The sequence below is a fragment of the Lepus europaeus genome (assembly GCF_033115175.1).
Source record: "Lepus europaeus isolate LE1 chromosome 12 unlocalized genomic scaffold, mLepTim1.pri SUPER_12_unloc_1, whole genome shotgun sequence".
NCBI lineage: Eukaryota > Metazoa > Chordata > Mammalia > Lagomorpha > Leporidae > Lepus > Lepus europaeus.
Window position 1 is genome coordinate 260,524 of NW_026909001.1, and position 26,569 is coordinate 287,092.

The 26,569-nt window shown below is 47.8% G+C and overlaps 3 protein-coding genes and 1 long non-coding RNA gene across 5 annotated transcripts in view; all 4 read left to right on the forward strand.

Annotated features, from left to right (window-relative positions):
• Positions 1-26,569, forward strand: part of LOC133754274 (uncharacterized) — a 303,902-nt gene that overhangs the window by 146,474 nt on the left and 130,859 nt on the right. The gene's annotated exons all lie outside the window — the stretch shown is intronic.
• On the forward strand, positions 1,684-3,639 carry LOC133754284 (testin-like). Its single transcript, XM_062184756.1, has one exon. The coding sequence runs from the start codon at positions 1,799-1,801 to the stop codon at positions 3,062-3,064; it is 1,266 nt and encodes a 421-aa protein (XP_062040740.1). The 5' UTR covers positions 1,684-1,798; the 3' UTR covers positions 3,065-3,639.
• On the forward strand, positions 11,357-12,845 carry LOC133754278 (testin-like). The gene has a single exon (XM_062184749.1). It carries the CDS (start codon positions 11,472-11,474, stop codon positions 12,735-12,737), a length of 1,266 nt encoding a protein of 421 aa, XP_062040733.1. The 5' UTR covers positions 11,357-11,471; the 3' UTR covers positions 12,738-12,845.
• LOC133754281 (testin-like) lies at positions 21,029-22,543 on the forward strand. The gene has a single exon (XM_062184753.1). The coding sequence runs from the start codon at positions 21,143-21,145 to the stop codon at positions 22,406-22,408; it is 1,266 nt and encodes a 421-aa protein (XP_062040737.1). The 5' UTR covers positions 21,029-21,142; the 3' UTR covers positions 22,409-22,543.

A 26,569-nucleotide genomic window follows, 5' to 3' on the forward strand; every position in this document is an offset into this window, starting at 1 on the left:
ATCAGCCGATTCCTCATGGGTACAAGGGGCTATGGGGATCAAAAGATAACTGTGATCTGTGGACTTAGGGACCAGCAGAGTATCTCACTCTTTCTTAGTCATCCCCAAGAGCCCATACCCCCTCCTGGGAAGAGACTTGCTGACCAAAATAGGGGCCAAAAATCTGCTTTCTACCAAGAGGACCAAAAGTGACAGATTCTCAAGATGGGCCCATATCAATATTGACTCTGCCACTGGAAGATGAATACCAACTTTACCAACAGCCTGAGGTGCCCAAACAGGGAATCGACCGGTGGCTGAAACGTTTCCCAGAGGCTTGGGCAGAAACCGGAGGGGTGGGACTGGCTCCCCACCGACCGACCAGCCATATACATAGAGACTAAACCTGGGGTGGACCCAGTCAGAGTCCGGCAGTACCCTATGTCTTTGGAGGCAAAGGTGGGGATCATGGCCCATATCCAGTGCCTCTTGGACCAAGGGGTCCTGTGACCATGCAGATCAGCCTGGAACACACCCCTATTGCCAGTGCATAAGCCCAACACAGGAGACTTTCGGCCTGTGCAGGACCTAAGGGAAGTAAATAAGAGAGTCGCGGATATTCACCCAACGGTGCCCAATCCCTATACTCTTCTCAGTACTCTCAGTCCTGAACGACCGTGGCACACCGTCCTAGATTTAAAAGATGCTTTTTTTAGTTTACCCCTAGCTCCCAAGAGTCAAGAACTTTTTGCCTTTGAGTGGGCGGACCCGGAGAGGGGCATCAATGGACAATTAACCTGGACCCAACTACCACAAGGATTCAAGAATTCTCCTACATTATTTGATGAGGCCCTTCATGAGGACCTGAGTGAGTATAGATGGGCTCACCCAAACCTGACCCTCTTGCAGTATGTGGATGACTTGCTGATTACAACACAGACCATCGAGGGATGTACCTGGGGAATGGAGGACCTCTTATACACCCTGGGGAGTCTGGGCCCAAATCTGAAAGACTGAGGTAACCTATCTGGGGTACCTATTGAAAGGGGGGCAATGGTGGCTGACACCTGAGCACAAGGAGACTGTACTCCGGATCCCACAGCCGCAGTTGCAGCAGCAAGTTTGGGAATTCTTAGGGTCAGCCAGGTTCTGCCGATTGTGGATCCCTGGGTTCGCTGAATTGGCCAAACCCCTTTACCTGGTGACAAAAGATCAGCAACCCTTCAAATGGACAGAGGAGGCTGAACAAGCCTTTCAGCAGATAAAAACAGCGCTGCTCTTGGCCCCAGCACTGGGACTCCCCGATGCCTCCGAGCCTTTTCAGCTGTTTGTGGACGAGAGTAAGGGGGTAGCTAAGAGAGTTCTGACTCAACGCATAGGCCCTTGGAAATGGCCTGTGGCATACTTATCAAAGAAACTTGACTCTGTGGCTGCCGGATGGCCCCCTTGTCTCAGAATGATGGAGGCCATGACCCTGATGGTGAAAGATGCAGACAAGCTAACCACGGGGCAAGAACTGCAGGTCACCACATCCCATGCTGTTGAAGGCCTCCTAAAGCAGCCCCCCGACCAATGGCTCAGTAATGCATAGCTAAATCACTACCAAGGACTGTTGCTAAACCCTCTCAGAATTTTCTTTCAGCCGGCCTGCGGCGGACTGGGCGGCGGAAGTTCGACGGCGCCGGGCGAGTGGCTGCGGCGGCGGCGGCGGCGCCGGAGTCCCGGCCGATCCCGCAGTGCCGGGGGCGGAGCGGAGGCCACCTGAGCCTGGACGTGAGATCCTGGACAGGAGGAGGACGCCCCCTCTTGACCCACAAACATGGACCTGGACGCCAAGATGAAGAAGATGGGCTTAGGTCACGAGCAAGGATTTGGAGCACCCTGTTTAAAATGCAAAGACAAATGTGAAGGATTTGAACTGCACTTCTGGAGAAAAATATGTCGTAACTGCAAGTGTGGCCAAGAAGAACATGACGTCCTCTTAAGCAATGAAGAGGACAGAAAAGTGGGGCGACTTTTTGAAGACACCAAGTATACCACTCTGATCGCAAAGCTAAAGACGGATGGAATTCCCATGTATGAACGCAATGTTATGATACTGACCAATCCAGTTGCTGCCAAGAAGAATGTCTCCATCAACACAGTCACCTATGAATGGGCTCCTCCTGTCCAGAACCAGGCACTGGCCAGACAGTACATGCAGATGCTGCTCAAGGAGAAACAGCCAGTGGCAGGCTCGGAAGGGGCACAGTACCGAAAGAAGCAGCTGGCAAAGCAGCTCCCCGCACATGACCAGGACCCTTCCAAGTGCCATGAGTTATCTCCCAAAGAGGTGAAGGAGATGGAGCAGTTTGTGAAGAAATACAAGAGTGAGGCACTGGGCGTAGGAGGTGTGAAACTTCCCTATGAGATGGGTAGTCCCAGCCCCGACAAACTCTACATCCCCGCGGGGGACAGAAGCACCCCGGCAGCCATGGGGCCCATGGAGAACAAATCTGCCGAGTACAAAGGAACTCAGTATTTCTGCTATTGCTGCAAGCTGAGCATGAAGGAGGGCGACCCCGCCATCTATGCTGAGAGGGCCGGCTACGATAAACTGTGGCACCCAGCGTGTTTTGTCTGCAGCACTTGCTCTGAACTGCTGGTCGACATGATTTATTTCTGGAAGAACGGGAAGCTGTTCTGCGGCAGACACTACTGTGACAGCGAGAAACCCCGATGTGCCGGCTGTGATGAGCTGATATTCAGCAATGAGTATACCCAGGCAGAAAACCAGAATTGGCATCTGAAACACTTCTGCTGCTTTGACTGTGACAACATCCTGGCTGGCGAAATATACGTGATGGTCAATGACAAGCCTGTGTGCAAGCCCTGCTACGTGAAGAACCACGCTGTGGTGTGTCAGGGATGCCACAATGCCATCGACCCAGAAGTGCAGCGGGTAACCTACAACGATTTCAGCTGGCATGCCTCCACACAGTGCTTTCTGTGTTCCTGTTGCAGCAAGTGTCTCATTGGGCAGAAGTTCATGCCAGTAGAGGGCATGGTTTTCTGTTCAGTGGAGTGCAAGAAGATGATGTCTTAAAATAAGAGCACCAAGCAGTATTGAGCCATGATCTGTCCAAGTTGGTATGCATTTCTACTGTAAAGTGCAATTTGAAAAAAAAAAAAATAAAAGGAAAAGAAACAGTAAAGGAAACCAGGAGATTTTGTTCAATATCATTCTTTGCTGTTTTTCCTTATCAATTTTTTTTCCGCTCAATTTTTGAAACCTGCTTGAAGCATTTGATTTTAGAAATGGTAAAGACTTTTGTCTTTCCTTAGCTTTCCAAATCTGAAATGTGAGTTGGAAGCTGGGTTTAATTGATCTCCATATCTGTATCCCCCTTGTTCCAAACACAGAATATGTAAAATACTTAAAAGTTAGTGTTCTGGATGGAAAGATGAGTGTTCCTAGTTCTATACTCTTTTCCCCTTCATGTATAAAAGGAAAAGGAAATTAAATTTGCCCTAACGCCAAGACTCTACATTTTCTGCCGAATGGTATTCATTGAACTTTGTAATGATTCACAGTACATTCCTCGTGACAAAGAAAGTAGAAATGCCGTGTAGTATATAGAGCTGCTATTTTAATGTCTACGCATTTGATATTTACTGATTTAGGCAGAAGTGGCACTTTCTTTATTGCATTTCTCTATTCTTTTATTTACCCTACCTCTCAATATTCTCTTTGTACATTGATGACCTCCATATACATGTGGCCTTAAATATTTTATCACATGTGGCATAACAGTATCCACACTTTTTACTTCTTTAGATGAATTTTGGCCTGGATATAAAAAGCCATTCATTTTATATTTTCAGTCCAAAGAACAGGTATAGTTTTTATACCCAGGAAACTATAACTTGTACTGATTGCACTTGCCTGCCATGGTTTGAATAGATTTTTTTTTGCATAGTTTTTATTTTTATCACTAGATAAAATGGATACTCTCTTGTAATACTTCTAAGCCTGTTCATGAATCTATAAAATGTCTTCTTTGCCTATATATTTCCATTCTTGGGTATTTTCTAATGTTTACTTTTCTCTGTATACTTCCATATATAGCTGTGCACTATAAAAATTAAAAGGAATGAATGATATGTATGTTATTATTAAAATAAAGCCTCTTTCACTTTAAAAAAAAAAAAGAATTTTCTTTCAGCCACCAACCATCCTCAACCCTGCTTCCCTGCTACCTGATCCAGATTTGTAGGCCCCACTCCATGACTGTGTTGAAGTGTTAGCCTAAGTACATGGGGTAAGAGAAGACCTACAAGACCAGCCACTACCCAACGCTGAGGCCACATGGTACACCGACGGGAGCAACTTCGTGCACCAAGGACAGAGGTATGCAGGGGCAGCAGTGGTCTCAGAGACTGAGATAATATGGGCCGAGCCTTTGCCAACAGACATGTCGGCACAAAAGCCGAGTTAATGGCCTTAACCCAGGCCCTAAGGCTGGGAGAGGGAAAAAGATTAACTGTCTACACGGATAGCCGGTATGCTTTTGCCACTGCCCACATACATGGCGCTATATATTGAGAGAGAGGCCTCCTCATGCAGGAGGAAAGACTATTAAAAATAAGGAAGAAATCTTGGTACTTCTGGCTGCCTTGTGGAAACCAAACTTGTGGAAACTGGCAATAGTGCACTGCCCGGGCCATCAAAAACCTGTTGACCCTGTATCGAGAGGCAATCACTTTGCTGACCAGACTGCTAAGAAAATAGCACGGTCCCCAGCCCAGGCTATGGCCGTACAGCTCCCTGACCCAGGACCCAGGGACCTGCCACCAGTAGCGGAGTATACGGAGGAAGATTTGCAGTGGGCAAGAAAGCTCCCTATGGCACAATTCCTTGAGGGATGGTGGAGAGACTCCCAGTGTCGAATAGTAGTTCCTGAGAAACTAGGAGAGAAGGTGTTACAGAAAATCCACAACAGCACCCACCTAGGTGTCAGGAAAACGCTGGACTTAATAAGGAAAACTAGACTGAGAATAAAAGAGGCTCCCAGCAAAACGGAACTAATTGTATCTGGATGCAAGGTATGCCAACTCACCAATGCAGGAAAAAATTCCCAAAATTCTGGAACAAGACAGCAAGGAGATAAACCAGGAGCCTATTGGGAAGTAGATTTTACTGAGGTAAAGCCAGGAAAGTATGGGTATAAATATTTATTAGTTTTTGTAGATACCTTTTCAGGATGGGTAGAAGCCTTTCCCACTAAGAATGAAACAGCCCAGGTGGTGGCCAAAAAGATACTGGAGGACATCTTACCCAGTAATGATAGGCTTGGATAATGGACCAGAGTTTGTCTCTAAGGTAAGTCAGAGGTTGGCTTCCATACTCAGGGTGGATTGGAAATTACATTGTGCATATAGGCCCCAAAGTTCAGGACAGGTAGAAAGAATGAACAGAACATAAAAGGAGACTTTAATCAAATTGACCATGGAGACTGGCACAAACTGGGTAGCCATCCTCCCCTATGCTCTGTATAGGGTCCACAATTCCCCATACAAACTGGGGCTTACTCCCTATGAAATTTTGTTTGGCAGCCCACCTCCCATCATACCTAATCTTAAAGAAAATCTGATTAAAAATGATGATGATTTTGAACTTCTGTTTTCACTCCAAATCCTGCAGAGGATCCATGAACAGGTGTGGCCAAAACTAAGAGACAGGGCCTCCTCCAGTGCCCCACAGCTACCGGCCAGGCGACTGGGTGTTCATGAAATGCCACCGATGGGAAAATTTTGAACCCAGATGGAAAGGACCTTTCCAACTCATCTTGATGAGCCCCACCACCCTCAAGGTAGATGGAGTGTCCTCCTGGGTTCATCACACTCACGCTAAATCAGCGGACCCATTCCAGGACCTCATAGAACCTCTTACATCCAAGTCAACTTGGAGGGTCAACAAAAGCCGAGATAAAAGTCACCCCCTGAAGCTTAGATTGCGTCATATCCCGCAGGCTGCAGATCACCTGAGAAATGAGGCATAGACTTGTAATCCTCCTTCTCCTAGCTATTGGAGAAGCAATAGCTTTGAGCATAACTTCTCATCAACCCCCACCCAGATATAGGTCTTTAAGGGTAAAGGGAGGGGTAATAAGCTGATACAACGGCACCAGACAACTAGTGTTCACTGTTGACCTCTGCAACGTGTTACCAGAGGTGGACACAGGACTTGGGACAAATGGATTTAAAACGTTCATTTCTCGGGCTACCTGGCATTGGACTCCTGGGGTAAGAATGTTGCGATGTGGGCAACCCAGAATAGAGGCTAACTTACACCAGACTGGATGGTAAGTCTGCCCCGCTGAGGCCTCTCCTGATTGGGGGGGGGGGGGCAGAAGACTACTATTGTGGTCAATGGGGATGTGAAATATCTCCCTGGACTGCTAAGGACACAGAACTAGAAATGGCCAAAATCGGCAGGGCCTCAACTAAAGGGGGAAAATTCGAATTAAAGTAAAAACCTGGCAAGCGGTACAACATTCCCAATGGGTCAGGGGAAAAACTTGGGGATTGAGACTATATGTCTATGGGACCGACCCTGGTATCTGATTTACCATTCAATGGTGGGCTCTACGAGGCCCCTCAAGAGGGGTAGGGCCAAACCACTTCCTCGTTCCAAAGCCATTATTTCCCACAACTATGGCCCCAATGCCCAAAATGTTACCATCTCCAACTGATGCCTCTAAAATTGTAGACTCCTGTCCTCGTAGGCCTCTAAGAGCTAAGGAGGCAATACCTCCTAACCTGTTGTGGGGGATCCTGAATGGTGCTTTTACAGTCTTAAATGCCACCTTCCCTAACTTGACCACATCATGCTGGTTATGTTTCCAGGCCTCCCCACCCTACTATGAAGCTACGGTAGAGATAAATTTCTTCCTCTTAAGTGCTGAGGGCTGCCTGTGGTGGAGACAAATAGAGTTTGGCACTACCCTATAGGCCGTGCAAGGGTACGGGACATGCATTGCCACCACAGGGCATGCCGGACCAATATGTAGCCATACCATCAAAAGCAATGCCTCCCGGTTCTACCCGGTGCCAGGAGACACTTGGTGGGCCTGTAACACCTCAGGAGTGACCCCGTGTGTCTCAGGAATAGTGTTGCAACTTAACAAAGAGTGGTGCATATTAGTGAGGTCATGCCCCCGAGTAATATATCACCCCTACGACGAGCTCCTAACAAGCTTAGATTACTTCTTCACTTCCTCTTTTTTAGACAGCAGCTTTCACTTTTAAAAGCACCAATGAAATGCTTAAATTCATAGAAAAAGCCAAATAGGGAATAAGAAAGTGCTTACGTATATACCTGTTTGTACTGAATTATATAAGCTTTGTGTAAACTGGGCTAGGGGCTCTCCTTTGCCATACCATTGTTACTGGGAAGGCTGGGAGGGTCTGAGTTCCATAAACGACCCCTGCAATTTTGCTTCAACCTTGGACTCTGGTGGTCTCTGATTCTTGGGGGTAGTTGTTCATCGGGCACTTTATTTGGGGGCTTGTCCGGGATTGTCCCCCAGAGCCCACCAAGAGTCCAGGTCGAGGGGTCATGGAAGAACCGGTCCGGGTAAGTCTGCCGGCATTGTCTTTGTATTACTGTATTGTTTATTGTTGTACTGGAACTTTGCATTGTTTATCGTTGTACTGGAATTGCCTGTAGGTTCTGAATTTGGGTCAACAAATAGTCCTGGCGGACACACTATAGGGCTGTCATTGGGGACGCAGAAAGATGTTCCTCAGACCCCATTTGGGGCTATCTGTGTGATAGCCCATTTGATCGGGCTGGCATAGCCCATTTGGTCGGGCTGGGATAGCCCATTTGTTTGGGCTGAACAGTTCCACGGTGCATGTGATTTCTGTCTGTGTTTGTGTCTGTAGCAGTTGTTAAGTGTTTCACCAAAAGCTTTCGATTCAAAGCTGCGAATTCTGGAAATTACTTATTTTAGCACTACTTGATAAAACCTTCTCCCTTCTTTTAACAACTTCTTCCCAATTGCAGGTCTTTCTTTTCCACAATGGGACAGACACAGGCCACTCCTCTCAGCATCCTATTGGACCACTTTAAGGATGTAAAGAGTAGGGACTCTGATTTAAGTGTGGAAGTCCGAAAGGACAAACTCATCACTTTTGGTAGGTCAAAGTTGCCAGCCTTTGATGTTGGATGGACACCGGCGGGAACTTTCAACCAATCTGTTGTACAAAAATTCAAGGTCAGGCGGGACACCCGAACCAGATCCCCTATATTCTTGTTTGGCAGGACTTAATAGAAAATCTGCCCACCTGGATGGTCCCCTTCCTCCCTACTAAAATCCCAGCCCTGCGCCGCACTGATGCTGGCGAACCAATCAAATCCTCAGCTGCCCCTCAACCTAGTCCTGCCTAGTCCGTGGACCTCCTAGCCCTTGACCCCCCTCCATACCTACTCTCTCCCCTAAATCCTAGACAGGCACAACCAGTAGACAGAGAAGCACAGGCAGCACCAAGGGAGAGGGAGACAGAACCCGACTCTGGGGAGCCAGTGGAAAGAACGAGGGGTCGCACTCAGTGAGCAGTGAGTCCAAATTGCCCTGACACCATGGTGGCCTTACCACTGTGGGAAATCAGACCTCCCAATGACACCGGAAATCCTAGCCTCCAATATTGGCCCTTCTCCACTAGTGATCTCTATAACTGGAAAACTCAGAATGACCGCTTCTCTGACAATCCCAAAGATCTCATTTCTCTTGTAGATAGTGTTATGTTTACCCACCAGCCCACTTGGGATGATTGTCAACAGCTCCTCTGGATCCTATTTTCTATGGAGGAACAAGAGCGAATCCAGATGGAAGCCAGAAAACTGGTTCCTGGAGACGATGGTCAGCCCACTGTCAACCCGGACTTTCTCCTTGACCAGGCCCCCACAAGATGATTGAGACTACTATATGGCAGAAGGTAGGGGATGGCTACAGGTTTATCGCCAGACTCTAATGGTGGGTCTCCTAGCAGCGGCATGCAAGCCCACCAATTTGGCCAAGGTATATGCAGTTTCCCAAGGGAAGACAGAGTCCCCTTCTGGGTATTTAGAAAGGTTAATGGAAGCCTTTAGGCAGTTCACACCTATGGACCCAGATGCCCCCAAGAACCAGGCAGCTGTAGTCATGTCCTTTGTGAACCAGGCAGCCCCCGATATCAAGGAAAAAATATTAAAATTGGAGGATTTAGAAGGGAAAAATCTTCAGGACCTAGTCAGGATTGCTCAAAAAGTCTTTAACAACAGAGATGTTCCCGAGGAAAGATAGTTGAGGGCAACAGAGAAGATGACAAGGGTACTGGCGGCTGCAGTCGGGTGAGGAAAACAATCACAGGGTAGCCCACCGCGGCTGAGGGCATCTGGCAGGAGGCTAGACAAAGATCAATGTGCCTACTGCAAGGAGTTTGGCCACTGGGCCAAGGAATGCCCTAAGAACAAAAGGGACAGGGCAGGTGGATCACAAAAACCACCTCCTACTGTGCTGGTGACCCAAGACTCCGATTGCTAAGGAGGATGGGGTTCATATCCCCTCCCCGAACCTAGGGTAACCCTGCAAGTAGAGGGGAGCCCTGTCCAATTTTTGGTGGACACGGGAGCCCAACACTCAGTTCTCATTGAACCCCAGGGAAAACTATCAGCCGATTCCTCATGGGTACAAGGGGCTATGGGGATCAAAAGATAACTGTGATCTGTGGACTTAGGGACCAGCAGAGTATCTCACTCTTTCTTAGTCATCCCCAAGAGCCCATACCCCCTCCTGGGAAGAGACTTGCTGACCAAAATAGGGGCCAAAAATCTGCTTTCTACCAAGAGGACCAAAAGTGACAGATTCTCAAGATGGGCCCATATCAATATTGACTCTGCCACTGGAAGATGAATACCAACTTTACCAACAGCCTGAGGTGCCCAAACAGGGAATCGACCGGTGGCTGAAACGTTTCCCAGAGGCTTGGGCAGAAACCGGAGGGGTGGGACTGGCTCCCCACCGACCGACCAGCCATATACATAGAGACTAAACCTGGGGTGGACCCAGTCAGAGTCCGGCAGTACCCTATGTCTTTGGAGGCAAAGGTGGGGATCATGGCCCATATCCAGTGCCTCTTGGACCAAGGGGTCCTGTGACCATGCAGATCAGCCTGGAACACACCCCTATTGCCAGTGCATAAGCCCAACACAGGAGACTTTCGGCCTGTGCAGGACCTAAGGGAAGTAAATAAGAGAGTCGCGGATATTCACCCAACGGTGCCCAATCCCTATACTCTTCTCAGTACTCTCAGTCCTGAAAGACAGTGGCACACCGTCCTAGATTTAAAAGATGCTTTTTTTAGTTTACCCCTAGCTCCCAAGAGTCAAGAACTTTTTGCCTTTGAGTGGGCGGACCCGGAGAGGGGCATCAATGGACAATTAACCTGGACCCAACTACCACAAGGATTCAAGAATTCTCCTACATTATTTGATGAGGCCCTTCATGAGGACCTGAGTGAGTATAGATGGGCTCACCCAAACCTGACCCTCTTGCAGTATGTGGATGACTTGCTGATCACAACACAGACCATCGAGGGATGTACCTGGGGAATGGAGGACCTCTTATACACCCTGGGGAGTCTGGGCCCAAATCTGAAAGACTGAGGTAACCTATCTGGGGTACCTATTGAAAGGGGGGCAATGGTGGCTGACACCTGAGCACAAGGAGACTGTACTCCGGATCCCACAGCCGCAGTTGCAGCAGCAAGTTTGGGAATTCTTAGGGTCAGCCAGGTTCTGCCGATTGTGGATCCCTGGGTTCGCTGAATTGGCCAAACCCCTTTACCTGGTGACAAAAGATCAGCAACCCTTCAAATGGACAGAGGAGGCTGAACAAGCCTTTCAGCAGATAAAAACAGCGCTGCTCTTGGCCCCAGCACTGGGACTCCCCGATGCCTCCGAGCCTTTTCAGCTGTTTGTGGACGAGAGTAAGGGGGTAGCTAAGAGAGTTCTGACTCAACGCATAGGCCCTTGGAAATGGCCTGTGGCATACTTATCAAAGAAACTTGACTCTGTGGCTGCCGGATGGCCCCCTTGTCTCAGAATGATGGAGGCCATGACCCTGATGGTGAAAGATGCAGACAAGCTAACCACGGGGCAAGAACTGCAGGTCACCACATCCCATGCTGTTGAAGGCCTCCTAAAGCAGCCCCCCGACCAATGGCTCAGTAATGCATGGCTAAATCACTACCAAGGACTGTTGCTAAACCCTCTCAGAATTTTCTTTCAGCCGGCCTGCGGCGGACTGGGCGGCGGAAGTTCGACGGCGCCGGGCGAGTGGCTGCGGCGGCGGCGGCGGCGCCGGAGTCCCGGCCGATCCCGCAGTGCCGGGGGCGGAGCGGAGGCCACCTGAGCCTGGACGTGAGATCCTGGACAGGAGGAGGACGCCCCCTCTTGACCCACAAACATGGACCTGGACGCCAAGATGAAGAAGATGGGCTTAGGTCACGAGCAAGGATTTGGAGCACCCTGTTTAAAATGCAAAGACAAATGTGAAGGATTTGAACTGCACTTCTGGAGAAAAATATGTCGTAACTGCAAGTGTGGCCAAGAAGAACATGACGTCCTCTTAAGCAATGAAGAGGACAGAAAAGTGGGGCGACTTTTTGAAGACACCAAGTATACCACTCTGATCGCAAAGCTAAAGACGGATGGAATTCCCATGTATGAACGCAATGTTATGATACTGACCAATCCAGTTGCTGCCAAGAAGAATGTCTCCATCAACACAGTCACCTATGAATGGGCTCCTCCTGTCCAGAACCAGGCACTGGCCAGACAGTACATGCAGATGCTGCCCAAGGAGAAACAGCCAGTGGCAGGCTCGGAAGGGGCACAGTACCGAAAGAAGCAGCTGGCAAAGCAGCTCCCCGCACATGACCAGGACCCTTCCAAGTGCCATGAGTTATCTCCCAAAGAGGTGAAGGAGATGGAGCAGTTTGTGAAGAAATACAAGAGTGAGGCACTGGGCGTAGGAGGTGTGAAACTTCCCTATGAGATGGGTAGTCCCAGCCCCGACAAACTCTACATCCCCGCGGGGGACAGAAGCACCCCGGCAGCCATGGGGCCCATGGAGAACAAATCTGCCGAGTACAAAGGAACTCAGTATTTCTGCTATTGCTGCAAGCTGAGCATGAAGGAGGGCGACCCCGCCATCTATGCTGAGAGGGCCGGCTACGATAAACTGTGGCACCCAGCGTGTTTTGTCTGCAGCACTTGCTCTGAACTGCTGGTCGACATGATTTATTTCTGGAAGAACGGGAAGCTGTTCTGCGGCAGACACTACTGTGACAGCGAGAAACCCCGATGTGCCGGCTGTGATGAGCTGATATTCAGCAATGAGTATACCCAGGCAGAAAACCAGAATTGGCATCTGAAACACTTCTGCTGCTTTGACTGTGACAACATCCTGGCTGGCGAAATATACGTGATGGTCAATGACAAGCCTGTGTGCAAGCCCTGCTACGTGAAGAACCACGCTGTGGTGTGTCAGGGATGCCACAATGCCATCGACCCAGAAGTGCAGCGGGTAACCTACAACGATTTCAGCTGGCATGCCTCCACACAGTGCTTTCTGTGTTCCTGTTGCAGCAAGTGTCTCATTGGGCAGAAGTTCATGCCAGTAGAGGGCATGGTTTTCTGTTCAGTGGAGTGCAAGAAGATGATGTCTTAAAATAAGAGCACCAAGCAGTATTGAGCCATGATCTGTCCAAGTTGGTATGCATTTCTACTGTAAAGTGCAATTTGAAAAAAAAAAATAAAAGGAAAAGAAACAGTAAAGGAAACCAGGAGATTTTGTTCAATATCATTCTTTGCTGTTTTTCCTTATCAATTTTTTTTCCGCTCAATTTTTGAAACCTGCTTGAAGCATTTGATTTTAGAAATGGTAAAGACTTTTGTCTTTCCTTAGCTTTCCAAATCTGAAATGTGAGTTGGAAGCTGGGTTTAATTGATCTCCATATCTGTATCCCCCTTGTTCCAAACACAGAATATGTAAAATACTTAAAAGTTAGTGTTCTGGATGGAAAGATGAGTGTTCCTAGTTCTATACTCTTTTCCCCTTCATGTATAAAAGGAAAAGGAAATTAAATTTGCCCTAACGCCAAGACTCTACATTTTCTGCCGAATGGTATTCATTGAACTTTGTAATGATTCACAGTACATTCCTCGTGACAAAGAAAGTAGAAATGCCGTGTAGTATATAGAGCTGCTATTTTAATGTCTACGCATTTGATATTTACTGATTTAGGCAGAAGTGGCACTTTCTTTATTGCATTTCTCTATTTTTTTATTTACCCTACCTCTCAATATTCTCTTTGTACATTGATGACCTCCATATACATGTGGCCTTAAATATTTTATCACATGTGGCATAACAGTATCCACACTTTTTACTTCTTTAGATGAATTTTGGCCTGGATATAAAAAGCCATTCATTTTATATTTTCAGTCCAAAGAACAGGTATAGTTTTTATACCCAGGAAACTATAACTTGTACTGATTGCACTTGCCTGCCATGGTTTGAATAGATTTTTTTTTGCATAGTTTTTATTTTTATCACTAGATAAAATGGATACTCTCTTGTAATACTTCTAAGCCTGTTCATGAATCTATAAAATGTCTTCTTTGCCTATATATTTCCATTCTTGGGTATTTTCTAATGTTTACTTTTCTCTGTATACTTCCATATATAGCTGTGCACTATAAAAATTAAAAGGAATGAATGATATGTATGTTATTATTAAAAATAAAGCCTCTTTCACTTTAAAAAAAAAAGAATTCTCTTTCAGCCACCAACCATCCTCAACCCTGCTTCCCTGCTACCTGATCCAGATTTGTAGGCCCCACTCCATGACTGTGTTGAAGTGTTAGCCTAAGTACATGGGGTAAGAGAAGACCTACAAGACCAGCCACTACCCAACGCTGAGGCCACATGGTACACCGACGGGAGCAACTTCGTGCACCAAGGACAGAGGTATGCAGGGGCAGCAGTGGTCTCAGAGACTGAGATAATATGGGCCGAGCCTTTGCCAACAGACATGTCGGCACAAAAGGCCGAGTTAATGGCCTTAACCCAGGCCCTAAGGCTGGGAGAGGGAAAAAGATTAACTGTCTACACGGATAGCCGGTATGCTTTTGCCACTGCCCACATACATGGCGCTATATATTGAGAGAGAGGCCTCCTCATGCAGGAGGAAAGACTATTAAAAATAAGGAAGAAATCTTGGTACTTCTGGCTGCCTTGTGGAAACCAAACTTGTGGAAACTGGCAATAGTGCACTGCCCGGGCCATCAAAAACCTGTTGACCCTGTATCGAGAGGCAATCACTTTGCTGACCAGACTGCTAAGAAAATAGCACGGTCCCCAGCCCAGGCTATGGCCGTACAGCTCCCTGACCCAGGACCCAGGGACCTGCCACCAGTAGCGGAGTATACGGAGGAAGATTTGCAGTGGGCAAGAAAGCTCCCTATGGCACAATTCCTTGAGGGATGGTGGAGAGACTCCCAGTGTCGAATAGTAGTTCCTGAGAAACTAGGAGAGAAGGTGTTACAGAAAATCCACAACAGCACCCACCTAGGTGTCAGGAAAACGCTGGACTTAATAAGGAAAACTAGACTGAGAATAAAAGAGGCTCCCAGCAAAACGGAACTAATTGTATCTGGATGCAAGGTATGCCAACTCACCAATGCAGGAAAAAATTCCCAAAATTCTGGAACAAGACAGCAAGGAGATAAACCAGGAGCCTATTGGGAAGTAGATTTTACTGAGGTAAAGCCAGGAAAGTATGGGTATAAATATTTATTAGTTTTTGTAGATACCTTTTCAGGATGGGTAGAAGCCTTTCCCACTAAGAATGAAACAGCCCAGGTGGTGGCCAAAAAGATACTGGAGGACATCTTACCCAGTAATGATAGGCTTGGATAATGGACCAGAGTTTGTCTCTAAGGTAAGTCAGAGGTTGGCTTCCATACTCAGGGTGGATTGGAAATTACATTGTGCATATAGGCCCCAAAGTTCAGGACAGGTAGAAAGAATGAACAGAACATAAAAGGAGACTTTAATCAAATTGACCATGGAGACTGGCACAAACTGGGTAGCCATCCTCCCCTATGCTCTGTATAGGGTCCACAATTCCCCATACAAACTGGGGCTTACTCCCTATGAAATTTTGTTTGGCAGCCCACCTCCCATCATACCTAATCTTAAAGAAAATCTGATTAAAAATGATGATGATTTTGAACTTCTGTTTTCACTCCAAATCCTGCAGAGGATCCATGAACAGGTGTGGCCAAAACTAAGAGACAGGGCCTCCTCCAGTGCCCCACAGCTACCGGCCAGGCGACTGGGTGTTCATGAAATGCCACCGATGGGAAAATTTTGAACCCAGATGGAAAGGACCTTTCCAACTCATCTTGATGAGCCCCACCACCCTCAAGGTAGATGGAGTGTCCTCCTGGGTTCATCACACTCACGCTAAATCAGCGGACCCATTCCAGGACCTCATAGAACCTCTTACATCCAAGTCAACTTGGAGGGTCAACAAAAGCCGAGATAAAAGTCACCCCCTGAAGCTTAGATTGCGTCATATCCCGCAGGCTGCAGATCACCTGAGAAATGAGGCATAGACTTGTAATCCTCCTTCTCCTAGCTATTGGAGAAGCAATAGCTTTGAGCATAACTTCTCATCAACCCCCACCCAGATATAGGTCTTTAAGGGTAAAGGGAGGGGTAATAAGCTGATACAACGGCACCAGACAACTAGTGTTCACTGTTGACCTCTGCAACGTGTTACCAGAGGTGGACACAGGACTTGGGACAAATGGATTTAAAACGTTCATTTCTCGGGCTACCTGGCATTGGACTCCTGGGGTAAGAATGTTGCGATGTGGGCAACCCAGAATAGAGGCTAACTTACACCAGACTGGATGGTAAGTCTGCCCCGCTGAGGCCTCTCCTGATTGGGGGGGGGGGGGCAGAAGACTACTATTGTGGTCAATGGGGATGTGAAATATCTCCCTGGACTGCTAAGGACACAGAACTAGAAATGGCCAAAATCGGCAGGGCCTCAACTAAAGGGGGAAAATTCGAATTAAAGTAAAAACCTGGCAAGCGGTACAACATTCCCAATGGGTCAGGGGAAAAACTTGGGGATTGAGACTATATGTCTATGGGACCGACCCTGGTATCTGATTTACCATTCAATGGTGGGCTCTACGAGGCCCCTCAAGAGGGGTAGGGCCAAACCACTTCCTCGTTCCAAAGCCATTATTTCCCACAACTATGGCCCCAATGCCCAAAATGTTACCATCTCCAACTGATGCCTCTAAAATTGTAGACTCCTGTCCTCGTAGGCCTCTAAGAGCTAAGGAGGCAATACCTCCTAACCTGTTGTGGGGGATCCTGAATGGTGCTTTTACAGTCTTAAATGCCACCTTCCCTAACTTGACCACATCATGCTGGTTATGTTTCCAGGCCTCCCCACCCTACTATGAAGCTACGGTAGAGATAAATTTCTTCCTCTTAAGTGCTGAGGGCTGCCTGTGGTGGAGACAAATAGAGTTTGGCACTACCCTATAGGCCGTGCAAGGGTACGGGACATGCATTGCCACCACAGGGCATGCCGGACCAATATGTAGCCATACCATCAAAAGCAATGCCTCCCGGTTCTACCCGGTGCCAGGAGACACTTGGTGGGCCTGTAACACCTCAGGAGTGACCCCGTGTGTCTCAGGAATAGTGTTGCAACTTAACAAAGAGTGGTGCATATTAGTGAGGTCATGCCCCCGAGTAATATATCACCCCTACGACGAGCTCCTAACAAGCTTAGATTACTTCTTCACTTCCTCTTTTTTAGACAGCAGCTTTCACTTTTAAAAGCACCAATGAAATGCTTAAATTCATAGAAAAAGCCAAATAGGGAATAAGAAAGTGCTTACGTATATACCTGTTTGTACTGAATTATATAAGCTTTGTGTAAACTGGGCTAGGGGCTCTCCTTTGCCATACCATTGTTACTGGGAAGGCTGGGAGGGTCTGAGTTCCATAAACGACCCCTGCAATTTTGCTTCAACCTTGGACTCTGGTGGTCTCTGATTCTTGGGGGTAGTTGTTCATCGGGCACTTTATTTGGGGGCTTGTCCGGGATTGTCCCCCAGAGCCCACCAAGAGTCCAGGTCGAGGGGTCATGGAAGAACCGGTCCGGGTAAGTCTGCCGGCATTGTCTTTGTATTACTGTATTGTTTATTGTTGTACTGGAACTTTGCATTGTTTATCGTTGTACTGGAATTGCCTGTAGGTTCTGAATTTGGGTCAACAAATAGTCCTGGCGGACACACTATAGGGCTGTCATTGGGGACGCAGAAAGATGTTCCTCAGACCCCATTTGGGGCTATCTGTGTGATAGCCCATTTGATCGGGCTGGCATAGCCCATTTGGTCGGGCTGGGATAGCCCATTTGTTTGGGCTGAACAGTTCCACGGTGCATGTGATTTCTGTCTGTGTTTGTGTCTGTAGCAGTTGTTAAGTGTTTCACCAAAAGCTTTCGATTCAAAGCTGCGAATTCTGGAAATTACTTATTTTAGCACTACTTGATAAAACCTTCTCCCTTCTTTTAACAACTTCTTCCCAATTGCAGGTCTTTCTTTTCCACAATGGGACAGACACAGGCCACTCCTCTCAGCATCCTATTGGACCACTTTAAGGATGTAAAGAGTAGGGACTCTGATTTAAGTGTGGAAGTCCGAAAGGACAAACTCATCACTTTTGGTAGGTCAAAGTTGCCAGCCTTTGATGTTGGATGGACACCGGCGGGAACTTTCAACCAATCTGTTGTACAAAAATTCAAGGTCAGGCGGGACACCCGAACCAGATCCCCTATATTCTTGTTTGGCAGGACTTAATAGAAAATCTGCCCACCTGGATGGTCCCCTTCCTCCCTACTAAAATCCCAGCCCTGCGCCGCACTGATGCTGGCGAACCAATCAAATCCTCAGCTGCCCCTCAACCTAGTCCTGCCTAGTCCGTGGACCTCCTAGCCCTTGACCCCCCTCCATACCTACTCTCTCCCCTAAATCCTAGACAGGCACAACCAGTAGACAGAGAAGCACAGGCAGCACCAAGGGAGAGGGAGACAGAACCCGACTCTGGGGAGCCAGTGGAAAGAACGAGGGGTCGCACTCAGTGAGCAGTGAGTCCAAATTGCCCTGACACCATGGTGGCCTTACCACTGTGGGAAATCAGACCTCCCAATGACACCGGAAATCCTAGCCTCCAATATTGGCCCTTCTCCACTAGTGATCTCTATAACTGGAAAACTCAGAATGACCGCTTCTCTGACAATCCCAAAGATCTCATTTCTCTTGTAGATAGTGTTATGTTTACCCACCAGCCCACTTGGGATGATTGTCAACAGCTCCTCTGGATCCTATTTTCTATGGAGGAACAAGAGCGAATCCAGATGGAAGCCAGAAAACTGGTTCCTGGAGACGATGGTCAGCCCACTGTCAACCCGGACTTTCTCCTTGACCAGGCCCCCACAAGATGATTGAGACTACTATATGGCAGAAGGTAGGGGATGGCTACAGGTTTATCGCCAGACTCTAATGGTGGGTCTCCTAGCAGCGGCATGCAAGCCCACCAATTTGGCCAAGGTATATGCAGTTTCCCAAGGGAAGACAGAGTCCCCTTCTGGGTATTTAGAAAGGTTAATGGAAGCCTTTAGGCAGTTCACACCTATGGACCCAGATGCCCCCAAGAACCAGGCAGCTGTAGTCATGTCCTTTGTGAACCAGGCAGCCCCCGATATCAAGGAAAAAATATTAAAATTGGAGGATTTAGAAGGGAAAAATCTTCAGGACCTAGTCAGGATTGCTCAAAAAGTCTTTAACAACAGAGATGTTCCCGAGGAAAGATAGTTGAGGGCAACAGAGAAGATGACAAGGGTACTGGCGGCTGCAGTCGGGTGAGGAAAACAATCACAGGGTAGCCCACCGCGGCTGAGGGCATCTGGCAGGAGGCTAGACAAAGATCAATGTGCCTACTGCAAGGAGTTTGGCCACTGGGCCAAGGAATGCCCTAAGAACAAAAGGGACAGGGCAGGTGGATCACAAAAACCACCTCCTACTGTGCTGGTGACCCAAGACTCCGATTGCTAAGGAGGATGGGGTTCATATCCCCTCCCCGAACCTAGGGTAACCCTGCAAGTAGAGGGGAGCCCTGTCCAATTTTTGGTGGACACGGGAGCCCAACACTCAGTTCTCATTGAACCCCAGGGAAAACTATCAGCCGATTCCTCATGGGTACAAGGGGCTATGGGGATCAAAAGATAACTGTGATCTGTGGACTTAGGGACCAGCAGAGTATCTCACTCTTTCTTAGTCATCCCCAAGAGCCCATACCCCCTCCTGGGAAGAGACTTGCTGACCAAAATAGGGGCCAAAAATCTGCTTTCTACCAAGAGGACCAAAAGTGACAGATTCTCAAGATGGGCCCATATCAATATTGACTCTGCCACTGGAAGATGAATACCAACTTTACCAACAGCCTGAGGTGCCCAAACAGGGAATCGACCGGTGGCTGAAACGTTTCCCAGAGGCTTGGGCAGAAACCGGAGGGGTGGGACTGGCTCCCCACCGACCGACCAGCCATATACATAGAGACTAAACCTGGGGTGGACCCAGTCAGAGTCCGGCAGTACCCTATGTCTTTGGAGGCAAAGGTGGGGATCATGGCCCATATCCAGTGCCTCTTGGACCAAGGGGTCCTGTGACCATGCAGATCAGCCTGGAACACACCCCTATTGCCAGTGCATAAGCCCAACACAGGAGACTTTCGGCCTGTGCAGGACCTAAGGGAAGTAAATAAGAGAGTCGCGGATATTCACCCAACGGTGCCCAATCCCTATACTCTTCTCAGTACTCTCAGTCCTGAACGACCGTGGCACACCGTCCTAGATTTAAAAGATGCTTTTTTTAGTTTACCCCTAGCTCCCAAGAGTCAAGAACTTTTTGCCTTTGAGTGGGCGGACCCGGAGAGGGGCATCAATGGACAATTAACCTGGACCCAACTACCACAAGGATTCAAGAATTCTCCTACATTATTTGATGAGGCCCTTCATGAGGACCTGAGTGAGTATAGATGGGCTCACCCAAACCTGACCCTCTTGCAGTATGTGGATGACTTGCTGATCACAACACAGACCATCGAGGGATGTACCTGGGGAATGGAGGACCTCTTATACACCCTGGGGAGTCTGGGCCCAAATCTGAAAGACTGAGGTAACCTATCTGGGGTACCTATTGAAAGGGGGGCAATGGTGGCTGACACCTGAGCACAAGGAGACTGTACTCCGGATCCCACAGCCGCAGTTGCAGCAGCAAGTTTGGGAATTCTTAGGGTCAGCCAGGTTCTGCCGATTGTGGATCCCTGGGTTCGCTGAATTGGCCAAACCCCTTTACCTGGTGACAAAAGATCAGCAACCCTTCAAATGGACAGAGGAGGCTGAACAAGCCTTTCAGCAGATAAAAACAGCGCTGCTCTTGGCCCCAGCACTGGGACTCCCCGATGCCTCCGAGCCTTTTCAGCTGTTTGTGGACGAGAGTAAGGGGGTAGCTAAGAGAGTTCTGACTCAACGCATAGGCCCTTGGAAATGGCCTGTGGCATACTTATCAAAGAAACTTGACTCTGTGGCTGCCGGATGGCCCCCTTGTCTCAGAATGATGGAGGCCATGACCCTGATGGTGAAAGATGCAGACAAGCTAACCACGGGGCAAGAACTGCAGGTCACCACATCCCATGCTGTTGAAGGCCTCCTAAAGCAGCCCCCCGACCAATGGCTCAGTAATGCATGGCTAAATCACTACCAAGGACTGTTGCTAAACCCTCTCAGAATTTTCTTTCAGCCGGCCTGCGGCGGACTGGGCGGCGGAAGTTCGACGGCGCCGGGCGAGTGGCTGCGGCGGCGGCGGCGGCGCCGGAGTCCCGGCCGATCCCGCAGTGCCGGGGGCGGAGCGGAGGCCACCTGAGCCTGGACGTGAGATCCTGGACAGGAGGAGGACGCCCCCTCTTGACCCACAAACATGGACCTGGACGCCAAGATGAAGAAGATGGGCTTAGGTCACGAGCAAGGATTTGGAGCACCCTGTTTAAAATGCAAAGACAAATGTGAAGGATTTGAACTGCACTTCTGGAGAAAAATATGTCGTAACTGCAAGTGTGGCCAAGAAGAACATGACGTCCTCTTAAGCAATGAAGAGGACAGAAAAGTGGGGCGACTTTTTGAAGACACCAAGTATACCACTCTGATCGCAAAGCTAAAGACGGATGGAATTCCCATGTATGAACGCAATGTTATGATACTGACCAATCCAGTTGCTGCCAAGAAGAATGTCTCCATCAACACAGTCACCTATGAATGGGCTCCTCCTGTCCAGAACCAGGCACTGGCCAGACAGTACATGCAGATGCTGCCCAAGGAGAAACAGCCAGTGGCAGGCTCGGAAGGGGCACAGTACCGAAAGAAGCAGCTGGCAAAGCAGCTCCCCGCACATGACCAGGACCCTTCCAAGTGCCATGAGTTATCTCCCAAAGAGGTGAAGGAGATGGAGCAGTTTGTGAAGAAATACAAGAGTGAGGCACTGGGCGTAGGAGGTGTGAAACTTCCCTATGAGATGGGTAGTCCCAGCCCCGACAAACTCTACATCCCTGCGGGGGACAGAAGCACCCCGGCAGCCATGGGGCCCATGGAGAACAAATCTGCCGAGTACAAAGGAACTCAGTATTTCTGCTATTGCTGCAAGCTGAGCATGAAGGAGGGCGACCCCGCCATCTATGCTGAGAGGGCCGGCTACGATAAACTGTGGCACCCAGCGTGTTTTGTCTGCAGCACTTGCTCTGAACTGCTGGTCGACATGATTTATTTCTGGAAGAACGGGAAGCTGTTCTGCGGCAGACACTACTGTGACAGCGAGAAACCCCGATGTGCCGGCTGTGATGAGCTGATATTCAGCAATGAGTATACCCAGGCAGAAAACCAGAATTGGCATCTGAAACACTTCTGCTGCTTTGACTGTGACAACATCCTGGCTGGCGAAATATACGTGATGGTCAATGACAAGCCTGTGTGCAAGCCCTGCTACGTGAAGAACCACGCTGTGGTGTGTCAGGGATGCCACAATGCCATCGACCCAGAAGTGCAGCGGGTAACCTACAACGATTTCAGCTGGCATGCCTCCACACAGTGCTTTCTGTGTTCCTGTTGCAGCAAGTGTCTCATTGGGCAGAAGTTCATGCCAGTAGAGGGCATGGTTTTCTGTTCAGTGGAGTGCAAGAAGATGATGTCTTAAAATAAGAGCACCAAGCAGTATTGAGCCATGATCTGTCCAAGTTGGTATGCATTTCTACTGTAAAGTGCAATTTGAGAAAAAAAAAAATAAAAGGAAAAGAAACAGTAAAGGAAACCAGGAGATTTTGTTCAATATCATTCTTTGCTGTTTTTCCTTATCAATTTTTTTTCCGCTCAATTTTTGAAACCTGCTTGAAGCATTTGATTTTAGAAATGGTAAAGACTTTTGTCTTTCCTTAGCTTTCCAAATCTGAAATGTGAGTTGGAAGCTGGGTTTAATTGATCTCCATATCTGTATCCCCCTTGTTCCAAACACAGAATATGTAAAATACTTAAAAGTTAGTGTTCTGGATGGAAAGATGAGTGTTCCTAGTTTTATACTCTTTCCCCCCTCATGTATAAAAGGAAAAGGAAATTAAATTTGCCCTAACGCCAAGACTCTACATTTTCTGCCGAATGGTATTCATTGAACTTTGTAATGATTCACAGTACATTCCTCGTGACAAAGAAAGTAGAAATGCCGTGTAGTATATAGAGCTGCTATTTTAATGTCTACGCATTTGATATTTACTGATTTAGGCAGAAGTGGCACTTTCTTTATTGCATTTCTCTATTTTTTTATTTACCCTACCTCTCAATATTCTCTTTGTACATTGATGACCTCCATATACATGTGGCCTTAAATATTTTATCACATGTGGCATAACAGTATCCACACTTTTTACTTCTTTAGATGAATTTTGGCCTGGATATAAAAAGCCATTCATTTTATATTTTCAGTCCAAAGAACAGGTATAGTTTTTATACCCAGGAAACTATAACTTGTACTGATTGCACTTGCCTGCCATGGTTTGAATAGATTTTTTTTTTGCATAGTTTTTATTTTTATCACTAGATAAAATGGATACTCTCTTGTAATACTTCTAAGCCTGTTCATGAATCTATAAAATGTCTTCTTTGCCTATATATTTCCATTCTTGGGTATTTTCTAATGTTTACTTTTCTCTGTATACTTCCATATATAGCTGTGCACTATAAAAATTAAAAGGAATGAATGATATGTATGTTATTATTAAAAATAAAGCCTCTTTCACTTTAAAAAAAAAAAGAATTTTCTTTCAGCCACCAACCATCCTCAACCCTGCTTCCCTGCTACCTGATCCAGATTTGTAGGCCCCACTCCATGACTGTGTTGAAGTGTTAGCCTAAGTACATGGGGTAAGAGAAGACCTACAAGACCAGCCACTACCCAACGCTGAGGCCACATGGTACACCGACGGGAGCAACTTCGTGCACCAAGGACAGAGGTATGCAGGGGCAGCAGTGGTCTCAGAGACTGAGATAATATGGGCCGAGCCTTTGCCAACAGACATGTCGGCACAAAAGGCCGAGTTAATGGCCTTAACCCAGGCCCTAAGGCTGGGAGAGGGAAAAAGATTAACTGTCTACACGGATAGCCGGTATGCTTTTGCCACTGCCCACATACATGGCGCTATATATTGAGAGAGAGGCCTCCTCATGCAGGAGGAAAGACTATTAAAAATAAGGAAGAAATCTTGGTACTTCTGGCTGCCTTGTGGAAACCAAACTTGTGGAAACTGGCAATAGTGCACTGCCCGGGCCATCAAAAACCTGTTGACCCTGTATCGAGAGGCAATCACTTTGCTGACCAGACTGCTAAGAAAATAGCACGGTCCCCAGCCCAGGCTATGGCCGTACAGCTCCCTGACCCAGGACCCAGGGACCTGCCACCAATAGCGGAGTATACGGAGGAAGATTTGCAGTGGGCAAGAAAGCTCCCTATGGCACAATTCCTTGAGGGATGGTGGAGAGACTCCCAGTGTCGAATAGTAGTTCCTGAGAAACTAGGAGAGAAGGTGTTACAGAAAATCCACAACAGCACCCACCTAGGTGTCAGGAAAACGCTGGACTTAATAAGGAAAACTAGACTGAGAATAAAAGAGGCTCCCAGCAAAACGGAACTAATTGTATCTGGATGCAAGGTATGCCAACTCACCAATGCAGGAAAAAATTCCCAAAATTCTGGAACAAGACAGCAAGGAGATAAACCAGGAGCCTATTGGGAAGTAGATTTTACTGAGGTAAAGCCAGGAAAGTATGGGTATAAATATTTATTAGTTTTTGTAGATACCTTTTCAGGATGGGTAGAAGCCTTTCCCACTAAGAATGAAACAGCCCAGGTGGTGGCCAAAAAGATACTGGAGGACATCTTACCCAGTAATGATAGGCTTGGATAATGGACCAGAGTTTGTCTCTAAGGTAAGTCAGAGGTTGGCTTCCATACTCAGGGTGGATTGGAAATTACATTGTGCATATAGGCCCCAAAGTTCAGGACAGGTAGAAAGAATGAACAGAACATAAAAGGAGACTTTAATCAAATTGACCATGGAGACTGGCACAAACTGGGTAGCCATCCTCCCCTATGCTCTGTATAGGGTCCACAATTCCCCATACAAACTGGGGCTTACTCCCTATGAAATTTTGTTTGGCAGCCCACCTCCCATCATACCTAATCTTAAAGAAAATCTGATTAAAAATGATGATGATTTTGAACTTCTGTTTTCACTCCAAATCCTGCAGAGGATCCATGAACAGGTGTGGCCAAAACTAAGAGACAGGGCCTCCTCCAGTGCCCCACAGCTACCGGCCAGGCGACTGGGTGTTCATGAAATGCCACCGATGGGAAAATTTTGAACCCAGATGGAAAGGACCTTTCCAACTCATCTTGATGAGCCCCACCACCCTCAAGGTAGATGGAGTGTCCTCCTGGGTTCATCACACTCACGCTAAATCAGCGGACCCATTCCAGGACCTCATAGAACCTCTTACATCCAAGTCAACTTGGAGGGTCAACAAAAGCCGAGATAAAAGTCACCCCCTGAAGCTTAGATTGCGTCATATCCCACAGGCTGCAGATCACCTGAGAAATGAGGCATAGACTTGTAATCCTCCTTCTCCTAGCTATTGGAGAAGCAATAGCTTTGAGCATAACTTCTCATCAACCCCCACCCAGATATAGGTCTTTAAGGGTAAAGGGAGGGGTAATAAGCTGATACAACGGCACCAGACAACTAGTGTTCACTGTTGACCTCTGCAACGTGTTACCAGAGGTGGACACAGGACTTGGGACAAATGGATTTAAAACGTTCATTTCTCGGGCTACCTGGCATTGGACTCCTGGGGTAAGAATGTTGCGATGTGGGCAACCCAGAATAGAGGCTAACTTACACCAGACTGGATGGTAAGTCTGCCCCGCTGAGGCCTCTCCTGATTGGGGGGGGGGGGGCAGAAGACTACTATTGTGGTCAATGGGGATGTGAAATATCTCCCTGGACTGCTAAGGACACAGAACTAGAAATGGCCAAAATCGGCAGGGCCTCAACTAAAGGGGGAAAATTCGAATTAAAGTAAAAACCTGGCAAGCGGTACAACATTCCCAATGGGTCAGGGGAAAAACTTGGGGATTGAGACTATATGTCTATGGGACCGACCCTGGTATCTGATTTACCATTCAATGGTGGGCTCTACGAGGCCCCTCAAGAGGGGTAGGGCCAAACCACTTCCTCGTTCCAAAGCCATTATTTCCCACAACTATGGCCCCAATGCCCAAAATGTTACCATCTCCAACTGATGCCTCTAAAATTGTAGACTCCTGTCCTCGTAGGCCTCTAAGAGCTAAGGAGGCAATACCTCCTAACCTGTTGTGGGGGATCCTGAATGGTGCTTTTACAGTCTTAAATGCCACCTTCCCTAACTTGACCACATCATGCTGGTTATGTTTCCAGGCCTCCCCACCCTACTATGAAGCTACGGTAGAGATAAATTTCTTCCTCTTAAGTGCTGAGGGCTGCCTGTGGTGGAGACAAATAGAGTTTGGCACTACCCTATAGGCCGTGCAAGGGTACGGGACATGCATTGCCACCACAGGGCATGCCGGACCAATATGTAGCCATACCATCAAAAGCAATGCCTCCCGGTTCTACCCGGTGCCAGGAGACACTTGGTGGGCCTGTAACACCTCAGGAGTGACCCCGTGTGTCTCAGGAATAGTGTTGCAACTTAACAAAGAGTGGTGCATATTAGTGAGGTCATGCCCCCGAGTAATATATCACCCCTACGACGAGCTCCTAACAAGCTTAGA

Bases quoted from the DNA above. Each gene is read 5' to 3' on its own strand.
- LOC133754281 (XM_062184753.1), top strand. From the start codon at position 21,143: ATGGACCTGGACGCCAAGATGAAGAAGATGGGCTTAGGTCACGAGCAA.
- LOC133754284 (XM_062184756.1), top strand. From the start codon at position 1,799: ATGGACCTGGACGCCAAGATGAAGAAGATGGGCTTAGGTCACGAGCAA.
- LOC133754278 (XM_062184749.1), top strand. From the start codon at position 11,472: ATGGACCTGGACGCCAAGATGAAGAAGATGGGCTTAGGTCACGAGCAA.